The sequence below is a fragment of the Battus philenor genome, unplaced genomic scaffold (genome assembly GCF_028537555.1).
Source record: "Battus philenor isolate CCGP_79_NKW_IND1 unplaced genomic scaffold, ilBatPhil1.0.hap1 SCAF_9, whole genome shotgun sequence".
Taxonomy (NCBI): domain Eukaryota; kingdom Metazoa; phylum Arthropoda; class Insecta; order Lepidoptera; family Papilionidae; genus Battus; species Battus philenor.
Genome location: NW_027181759.1, coordinates 6,456,176 through 6,467,572, shown reverse-complemented (window position 1 = coordinate 6,467,572; position 11,397 = coordinate 6,456,176). Strand labels below are relative to the sequence as shown.

At 32.9% G+C, this 11,397-nt stretch overlaps 1 protein-coding gene across 1 annotated transcript in view; it reads left to right on the top strand.

The window, feature by feature from the left end:
* The first annotated feature begins 551 nt into the window (after positions 1-551).
* The window catches only part of stet (stem cell tumor), a 120,040-nt gene continuing 109,194 nt past the window's right edge, over positions 552-11,397 (top strand). The window contains exons 1-4 of the mRNA XM_068775610.1: positions 552-806; positions 2,091-2,114; positions 4,594-4,692; positions 5,330-5,395. Of these exons, the coding sequence (XP_068631711.1) occupies positions 552-806; positions 2,091-2,114; positions 4,594-4,692; positions 5,330-5,395 (444 nt within the window). The remainder of the gene's footprint in view (positions 807-2,090; positions 2,115-4,593; positions 4,693-5,329; positions 5,396-11,397) is intronic.

Here is an 11,397-nt window from a genome sequence, read left to right as displayed (position 1 = left end):
GTTCTACAATCAAATTTAGTTCAATAACAGTTTCTGCATTCAGCAATGTCCGTGACCACCCATATCAGAAAAATTAACAAAAAAAGGGTTCTATTTCACGACCTAACTGATTATAAATGGTTTTGATTTTATTATTTTATTTTTATTTAGAATGAAATCAAAGACTGTCCGGATTTATACTATATTTTCAGATGAGCTGTATTAGTTAATATTTATTTGTTCCAGGTGCACGAGAACCGGTTTAAAGTTTTAACTGTAGTGCCTTATTTTATTCCCCTATACACTTTCTGCACTTGTTAACGGCAGAACACATACACACGTCTATTTGTATACCGTGGTCCATGTTTTAAGACAAAGTAAACAATAAATTCGGTCCAAGCAATTGTCCAAATTATTATATTTTCGATGCTATTTTGAATGTTACAATTTAAAGAGGATAAGCATTGGATAAACGCTGAATATATAAATATATTTATGTAGATATGGTATAATGCTAATAGATATTTGAAGATATAGAAGCGGGCAGTTGTGTGGATGGTTTTGCTAGTAAGATGTCAGTATGGGTGGGAGGAGGCGGGAGCGATATGCGCTCGCACGTTACCACCGCAACTGTCCTCTCCACGAACACTTCCATGGAGTCGGGGATCGAAGCTGGAGTATTACCAACAGTCACGGGCTCGCTTGCCTCGGCACGGGACTCCCTGGGATCACTATCTCGAGCGGCAGAACAACTTTATGATACGGATCACACGGATCTTGGTTCGGAACTCGATGAAGCGGAGATTAGAAGGGAGTTGATGCATGATGTGAGTGTAAACTAAGTCTTCTAATATATATTTCATTACTTTAATATTATATAGGATCTCGTATTGTTTGTGTGACAGGCCGTTGATAAGGCTGAAAGGTTCTTGAGTGGTGACCACGAGCTGGTAGACACGGCGGCATTAGGCTTACTACTAGTTGAATCGGCGACATAGGTGCTCCCGCCCATTTTATGCGGCCCGCACATTTTTTTCGTGTAATTGTATATAATCCATTATTGGTAATTTTTAACATGCCAAAAAAATTAAAAACTAGTTTTATGCTTATAAGAGCAATAGTTAGATAATATACATTTTTTTGAACGTGTAGAATTTGGTAAAAGTCTAAAATCTTTGCTGACATCTACAAAGAGAAAGGAAAATTGCAAGTCTATAAATTTTACGTATCTTATACATACCTATTTTTAATTACAATAGTACGTGAAATTTTTATTTGAAACGTGTGGTGAAGGTTTAAATTAGTTACTACATATAGGCTCCTGAAAATGGTACATAAGATGAAAGCTTGCAGCGGAATAAAATTTATATTCTTCTTGTAAAGTTACTACTATTCGAACACTTGTCACCTTTGTCGAGATATGTTACAAATGGTTATACATGTACTATGAAGTTGGTGCGAATTAATATAAAAATTAATAGAGATATTTTTAGTTCCTGGATTTTTCGGCTTGGAGACGATATATTCCTCGTCTTTTTGTGATCCATGGTAATTTAAAATAGTACATAAAAACTGTCTTTTAGGAATCGAGTTCGCGGCCTATGATCGTAGGCTAGTCCCTAAACAATAAGCCGGTGTCGTAAATCCATACATTGAACATTAGATATGTATTCATAAAAAAATTGCTTAAACAATTCGCGCTTGCGTTTTTTCTTTATAAATAATAATGTTTCCAAATTTATTTATTTTACAAGGTTTGGCGTTCTTGAAGCCGACATTAAAAATCTTGAAGTAGATTTTGTGCAAAGTGGACACTCAGTTCGTCATCCTCATCACTTTAGCAGTAGTAAGTCCACTGCTGTACACCGGCCTTCTCCATAGATTTTCTATAGGACCAGTTTAAAGCCGCCTGCACTCAGCATCTTCAGACAGGCAATTAATACTACTCAAATATTTATATGTAAAGTCGCTATAAATTTTGAACATTTGAAGATCTCTTTGAGGATAGGCGCGATCTGCATTCCCAAAATCGAAAATTTAATACTTTCCACTTGTAAGGTGCTCAAAATCTTACTTTAGTTTGGCTTTAATTATTAACTTCTCCTTTCCAGAAATGGCGCCTACTCTTCGATCGGGTGAGTTAAACAAATAAAGTCTAGTCTTTAGAATCAAGTAGATTTTATCGATTACTCAACTTCTTAACACGGCAATTATTTTTAGACTCACAATCAATTTCGAGACTGAATCGAATTATAAATATTAAACAATTATGTTCAATTTATGTAAATTAAAATAAATAACCTAGTATTAAAATAAAAATTAATCACAAAATTCATTGTTGATATTTTAAATAAACTGGGTAAAATATAAATAAAAACACAAAGCGTTTCTCGTTCACCAAAGGAAGTTCTCAACCATAGGTTGGAAAACGCTATTTTTAATCTTGAGTATACACAACAGACTGCTTCGTTATTTCATTTCTGAAGGAATACGCTACGGATTTTATAAGGGCTTGACTAAAGTTGAATTCTACCTTAGTCTTGTTTATAAGGGTGTGAAACATTTCAGAAGAAAACTTTCGAAAGATCATATTTAATTTTAAAGGTTTGATAAACAATATCAGTACAGTACCCGGCGATAATTATTGCTCATTGAGTTTTGGAAAGAGACAGTCGGCTCATTTCGGATTCGTAGAGCACTATCACGGAGATAGTGCTCTACGAATCCGAAATTATATTATCCCTATACGTATGTGGCGTTTTGTCAGTCGTATTTTGTGCGACAGTGCAGTCTCTTTCCAAAACTCGATGTGTAATATTTATTGCCGGGTATTGTAATATGTAATGCTCCTGTTTACAACCAACGATATAAATAAGTTAAGGAACGTATTATATAATATTTATGTCTACTGGTGAAATGATTGTCTAATCACCGTGAATATTGATTTATGAAATATTAAGTTGAGTCAAATTATCACTAATATTTACCTTAGTTTGTCTTAGATTTTATATCCTTTATTCTTTATTAATACATAAATCAATTTTATTAAGTTATATCAGCATTTTGTATAGTTTAATTATTAAAAATTCAATTATCAAGATTAAACGGACGCATGTCATCAAATAACTAAAATAGAAGACAAAAACTAAATGAATTTATTTATGCTATGACATGGATAGCTGAGACAAATTGAGGAAATTTTGGTTATTTTCTACATCTCTGAGTCATTTTTAGAAATCTTTACTGGAACGATCCACATCTGATTTACTAAAGCATCTGAATTTCAACTTTTTAATCTAATTCAACATGCTTATTTTAGAATGGGGGCTTATGTTAAATACCTAATAATAAGAAAAATAATCTATTGCAAAAAAAGTGCATCAAAATTAAAATTCAATGTAAGCTTCTCTAGCATAAATCTCTAGAGCTCAATTTAATCTATCATTATAAAAAATAATAAAGAGAAGCTGTTGAAACTAAAGTATAATCATGTGTCTATTGTTCAGACAATATTATTGTATAATATTGAAAAATACCACATTATTGCACTTCTTGGTGATTAATATTTTTAATGACGACGAAAAAGTTTCGATTGTTATTTGTAAACAACCGAAAATATTTTTAGACGATTAATTATTTATACCTACTGTAGTATTTCGAATATTTTTAGCTTAGTTATTTTTTACATTACGCGGACTCATAATCCTTACTAATAAAATAAAGTTTTTATATGGTAAAGATGAAACGGTATATGCAGTTTGGGACGAAAAACCGTGATAGTACGTGACGTGTCAAAAAGGATAATTTATTTTGTTAACATTGTGTTGATGCTTAAGCTATATTTGATTTCGCTATATGTATGCATTAATAAATATGTTGAGAACTATACTGGCTTGTGAACCTAAATGTACACAAACGTTTAATCAAGAGCTTTTCCTTCTATATTGTTATAACATAAAGTATTCCGGAGCTTCGCTGTGAGATCGAATAAGAAACGAGAAGATTCGCAGAAGAACTAAAGTCAGTGACTTTAGCTCAAGGAATTGCTCGTCTGTAGTGGCAGGCACATCGCTCGTGTAAACGACGGTCACTGGGACTAAAAAATTCTCGAGTGGCGACCACGAACCAGACACACAGATTTTTTATTGGTTATAGGCAAAGCATTTATATATATACATATTTATCTCGTTTTCACGTTAAATATGTAATAAGCGTCGCATATTTCACAAAACTGTCGTTTACGACTTCGTAACAAATTTCAGAGAATAATTTCTTTTGTTTTCGCCTGATTAAAATGTACAGAAGCAGTATGGGTAAAAAACGGAGGTTTTATGTGCAGATAAAGAGGCGGTAGCGCCGCTCAAACGATACGTCATCACGTACAGAACATTCAGATAAGCGGACCTGAAGATAGGGGCGCTTAAGGTAGTTTTTGTCGACATCTTTTTGGAAATGGCTGCAATGATTATAGCCCGAATTTATTCATAATGTTGGCATGCCGTGAAAGACACCCACCATTATGGCCTTTTGGTTGGCGCGTTGAAATCTCAATTTGTTGTTTTTGTACGTGACCGCGTCGCTTCAGGTGTGAATATGGGGCTAATGTTGTTACAGTTCGATCCGGAGGGGTTCGGCGAGATCCCGTGGCCCGACTTTCTGCAGACACTACAGAACCCAGACTTTATAGCCCAGGTGCCACCTCACAAGCACGAGGTATTTTGAAATAGTAGTACAACATACGCAACACATCTTTATTGTAAGATTTTTCATTATTCAAACCACGTACGAGGAAGTAGTCGCTAATTTGTAATTGTTGTAGGTAGTTTATTTCTAAACTAATCCTGTATTCATCATCATGCCCAGCATCAGCCCCAGGACGTCCACTGCATGTCATGGGCGTCCCCCATAGATTAGTTATATTAACTAGTTAATTAAATTTATTACTAATGGAATATTAAATCTAGTATCATCCCTTTTAGTATTATTAATTGTTAATAAAAACTTCTCATTCATGTATTTTCTGAAAATATTTGTATAAATTTAATATTTCTCATATAATATTTCTCGATATAGACCAATGTCATTATTTTGTTTTAAAAACTTAGAAATTTTTTTACGTGAAAGATAACCTTTAACAATGTTTCGAAGAGCAGTCAATTTTCTTTAATTAGTCAAGTTTTGTACTGGAACAAATACATAGTTTAAATGTTACACGTATGTAATTAAAAATAGTTATGAGGGATTTCCTTCTTAGAAGTGGCGGATCATTTATCAGGACTGTGCCAAGATAAATGACTGTTTAGCATCTTGATTATGGGAATGGTATTAATGTGAGTTGATTTCTTTTTAGATACTATTGGATAAAGCGCGCAGTGCTACCTCCGAAGCCATCACATTTCAGGAGTTCGTTAACGTGGTAAGTACGTCATAAGTATTTATTACACCATTTAATTCTGAAGTATTTTTCCAGACGCATAGGATCATTAGTCTAATGGCGGCGCTTTTAAGTATCTCCGTAGGTTGCATGTAGCTTATAATAAAAACCCATAGCGGCGACCGTCTCTCGATACAAGACAACTAAATTAAGATGCAACGCCGATTACGGTCGCCTCGCGCGTCCTTAAAGTCACCGAGTCAAGAAACACGTATGGATACGTATAAAAGTTTAACTGTGTTAGAATCTTGTGAGTCCGAACGTAAACGAAAAAGTTAACTGTGGTAAAAGGTTACGGTCAAAAAGGATATTCTTATCTGGTCCTTACTGTCCTGCTTCGAAATACGATAAGGACCGCCGCAATTTATTAGGTGGTCATTTTTTTTGTATGGTAAGATATATTATCTTAAATGCGTATTAACACTAAGCACGGTCATTCATTTTATTTTATTTCGATTGTTTTGCGTAGTATTTTATTATCAACCATAATTACACACTGGATAAATTGAATCGTTTTGACTAAATATTTCGGTGAAATTTTTAAATATTTTTTTTCTTACAAACATTATCATTTTAGCCATAGCACGTCCACTGTTGGACATAGGCTTCAATCATAAATTTCTCATAACACAGGTCGGAAATGGTACCTTCCAGCGTTTTCCGTTTATTTAATTTGAATTAGATCATCTGACCACCTTGTGGGTGGACGTCCTGCGCTTGTCTGTCTGTGGTTTCCATTTTAGTACTTCAACAATACAACTATAAAATAGTAAATTGAAAAATTCATTTTTTACATTTATCTCCGAAAGAAACAGTTTCTCATTAAACAACTTCAAATGTCTCATAAGTATTTGGGAAAGTTGAACGCTTAAAAAAAGAGGTTTTTCCCATAAAATTAATAACGGACAATTTAAAAGAATCATGAAATAAATTGGTCAATTTAAGAAAGGAAGGTGTTTGTAATTAAGATATATCAGCAAAATATATACTTCGTGTCTGATAATATAAATTTTGTTGTTATATCGTAATTACAAACACCTGTTTTCGCACTTCACATATTATCAGCAATAACAAATAAAATTATTTTTATGCGGTGTTTTGAAATAATTAGGGGGTCCGATTAACCCATATATATCAACTTAATGTCAAGAGGACGCTTACCTTCAATTAATTACTGCAAAGAGGGTACACTTTTGGCATCATTAACATAAAAAATACTTAAGAAGCTCTTGATTATGTCGGCTGGACGTGGGCAGTGAATTATTGCACACGTCGTCGTCCCTTCAATAATTAAGTTATTACTTAAAAGGGTCAAGTTATAAAGGCAATTTTAAGTCTTTATGGTGCTTAAAATTTAACTCATTTGTAATTTATTTGCACTTTATATTACTTTGTCATATACAAGGTTATTAGTAATGGGCGTAAAAGCTTTAAACGAGCGAATGTGTAACATATTTTTACATATTTTCATATTTTTTATTATTGCACTTTTAATAAATACTTCTTAATAATCACTTTGTAATATGAAATATGTCTATTAGGATGCGACAGGTCATTGACTTCTAGTAGTACATATTCTGCTGAGACAGAGTTAACAATAATTAATTTTAATGTAATTTTTTTAATTTGGAAAACACTTTTTCTTTCTATATTATTACGAAGTTTATTATTTCTGAAACCATTTATTTTCAGATAAGATGTATCACTCACACATGTGTTAATTGCCACCGACATTCTAAACCAATCATCTATATAATATCGTATTAATTACAAAGCGGCAATCAGATAGGTAATTAAATTTGTGTCATTTACTGAAAAAACTTAGTAATATTAACCTTGTGTAATAGACTTATTATCTTTACATTAACTGAACACGATTCGTCGAGCGACTACAGGACCCACAATATCTTATCCAAAATATTTTCAAATTTGTTCTAAGACTTGTTGGCGTATCCTCATAATGGTTTCTTTTAAAGTTTATATATGCATCGCCATGCAAAAAGTACCGCTGCCCTGGAATCGAACCTGCTATCTGTAATCTAAATAGCAGTGGTTTATATTCTATTTTAGATCATTTAAACCTGATCAATAACAGGTACTATAAAACCAAATAATATTGAATATTATAGTTCTGTATAAAGTAGAAATCTTTAGCAGTTAATACATTGCAGTATGATAAAAAAGTGTGATACTTTCCAGAGAAGGTTATGCAAACTTAATGAATTTCGTAGTAGAATAACAAACAGAAACACCGTTTCACATTAACGTATGTAACCAATTTGTTAGCCAGATACAAAAGCACAAATAGATTTGTGCTTTTGTATCTGGCTCTGTTACGACCCTTTATCGGCACACGAAACGAAAATAAAGATGTCTGAGTTATTTTACAAATGAGACGCGTGCACATAAAAACTAAGTGCTTACATAAATTAAATACAAAAATTTAGAGCCCCGCGTCGGGTTTGGTCTGACTTTAAACTTTAGCAGTATTGGGTATCAGACATGAAAAGTAAATCCATAAGTGTTGACTGCGCCTGGGCATCCATTCTCTTCGAAAAATGTATTCGCATACAATTGTATAGACAGACGTAAATCAAAATTAAATTCGAAGCATAAAGAGACAACGAGGGACATTGGAGAGTCGTGGGCGTTCATGATGCGGCATTCTTATGCTAATCCAGGCGAACCACATTCGAACGGGGTGGGCCAAATTGTTATTTATATTGTCACCTCTTACGTTATTTTTTTTTTGATGTCTCCAAAACTCCCGGGCTAAATTACTGACTGACTTGGCTCCGAATACCTACGTAATAACAACCTACCAGTGTTATTTATTTAGTTAGAAATTCTTTGTATATTTTTTTGCACGTCCATATGGTATTGTTTGGAGATCGTTGAACTTTTACATTTTATTAATCATATGTTAAGGTGTGTGTGATATTATGAATGTGTACGGGGCTTAAAATAAGTCTTTGCTAAAAAATAATAGTTGAGTTGATATTTAAAATTTAAAAATTAAGGAAAATAGATACTTATATTGAGGGGTAAAATAAAAATACGTATTTACACAGAAGTGAATGATTGATGGCGCATCCGTGACTTGAGTAGGAGCTTTTAGGGAAATGGTACCCTCTTGGTCAGGAAAGCAATTTCCTGTGAGGAAATTAGTTCACTCCATTACGCTGCTGTTGCCGTCAAATGACTTAAGATTAGTCGTTTTGTATCCGACCTCTGTTCAATATCGTAATATTTGCTCAGACTATTATATTTTCACTCTATCGACCTATACAAAAATTCCTTTTGTTTGTCTGTTATAATTTTAAGGTTTCTGTATAATAAATTTGAAGTCATTTGTTATAATAAATCATTATAAAAAATAAATTTTCAGATTTACACGTAATCAAAACGTAATGTTAATGTCATCTATACAAATATCGTTAATAGCGACTGTAGATTATTGCAAATACACACGTAAATTTTTTCTGATATTTTAAGGGTGAAAATCAGAAAATACAGTAGTCATGACATGAAATTCCTTAACATGACAGCTGTTTCGACCTATGTTTTTTAATGTTAAAATTTATTATCGAATACTTGTTATCCTGTTCTGCGCAAATGAAAATAGTAAAAATTGATTAGATTACTAGACAGATCAGTCAATTAAATGAAATGCAAATTTTTGTTTGTTTTCAAATGTAGCAAGAGATAATATTGGATCCTGATAAGTAATGGCCAGCAGACATGTTCCCGCGTAGAGTTAGACGGTTGGGCCACGCGTCGACGCTGCACTACCTGTTGTGCGGTACAAAAAACTTTTGAGCGTCGCCGCAGACCCTTAATCAATTTATGGTGCGCTAACTGGAACACGGAAAATGTATTAAAGCCTGGTGTGGGAACGCCTCGCACGCCAAACGGGAACCCCTAATTCGACTGGCATTTCTTTGTTATTGTTTCAAACATGTTTGTTTACATAATCGCTTTATTATTTACTGTATTTATTTGTACATAATTATTATAATCATAATTCCTAATTTTTACCAAATATCAGGAGGAAATATTCAGGAAATTTAAACTTTATTATAACACATTTAAGGGAAATGTATTACAAATCTAAAAAGTAAAGCAATTATTTCTTTGAGTACGTTATTATCTAAATCAAAGTAATATTAAATATACTCAAGAAGTAAATTTGTTATACATACTAATTAGGTCCCAAAGGAATTTTCAGTAGAATTTTTCGCCCTGATTCCCAATTTATTTATTTCTTATAATATTAATAAGTAAATTCAGGAATTTATAATTTTATGAACTAGCACGGCCGATTTAAATAAATCCTTATTAATAAACAACCATTCAAAGCGATACTCAATACAAATACACAATAAAGAGAGTACAGCCTACATCTACATCATATTCGACACAATAAAAGATTCACGAAGCGTTTCCAATCCACGGCGAAAACAAAAACAATTACTTAATAAAACACACCTCAATCAAAATTAATTGCTTTACGCATTAATCTCTTTATCTTCCCTCACCTACAAAACAACGTGTCCATTCTCTAAGGTAATGGAAGCAATCATTCCAGATAAGATACCTCTAATGTGAGAAAAGGTAGACTCTGGGCCTGGGTCGTTAATTTAATTTGAAATAATAAAACTTATATCCATCATTTATCACTTTCGACAAATTTATTTTTAAATGCCTACTTCGAAATTCTTATCTGTGACTGGCCAGTGGGGTGGGGGCAAAAAGGAAAAAGTTTCTTAATAAATAGACGTAGGCGTGCCGCTGTCAGCGAGGCGTCAAGCCGTCATTAATTTAACCCACCGGAGTCGTCTTCGTCATCTTGACCACCGCTATATCAGTTCAAATTAGTATTTATTTATTATTTTCGGAAAACTTATGGCTAGATTAAGTTATAAGAGAACATAAATACAAGAAGCCGGTCATTCAAATTTTGATAGATATAAGAAGAAAACAATACAAAGTTATGTTGTAATACATAGTTAAAGAAGTTGTATATGTATAGTGAAGAAAACAATACGCTTATGTCTCTTTAAAATTCCCTGTAGAGACAAATATGGAAAGTTTGATGATTTTGATCATTTTCGTATTATTTACAGAAGCTAAAACACTTTTTGTTTTAACATTATTTGTTTTTAACTTTCTAAAAAGTTTTGTGCAATATCTTATAATATAAAATTATGAAACCTTTTTTATGAAGGCCTATATATAAAATATTTAATTTTCAGTTAGTAATAATTCTGAAAACTTTGACTTTCTTTTTTCACTTTATTCGTTCGTCACAAAGTCCAAAAAACATACAGAAATAATGTGTCCTAACATCCAATTTGAGGCACCTAATTCGTTAGCGGATCCTGCGGCAGGGTGCATTCCACCGTCGAGTAGGTTTTCGTGTACTGTCGGACTGTCCGTCCGTAACTCACCCGGTATCAGCACCATCTAAATTGAGATTTTATTGACGATTACTGTTCTAGCGACGATATCGTTGCGATCTTGGCGCCCGCCGAACCTTCTTCACGTATAGACGGCATGGATGTTTGGGTTCAATAAAAAAAATAAACCTCGATTGACCTCTAGTCGATTCTGTATATATAACAATAAAACAACGTAATCAATTTTCATATATAGAATAAAAGGTAACATTTTAAAGTGACCTTAGCAAGAAATATAAAATCAATAAGGTAATTGCTTTGAATGTTTATTGTTATCATTTCGAGCATCGTTTTATATCACCTATTGTCTTTCGTAGTACAATGCTTCCCATTTAAGACGTCCACACATAAGCAATTTCATCTTTTTCACCTCTATTCTTGGTCATGACGATGTCTTTAATCACTCAAAAACCTTAATATAACATCATTACGTATCTCATGTAATATTTTATGTTAAATTATTAAACGAACAAAGATTGCTTCTTTGGATCGAATGGAGTTGCCTTTCGAAAAAGGTCATATTAA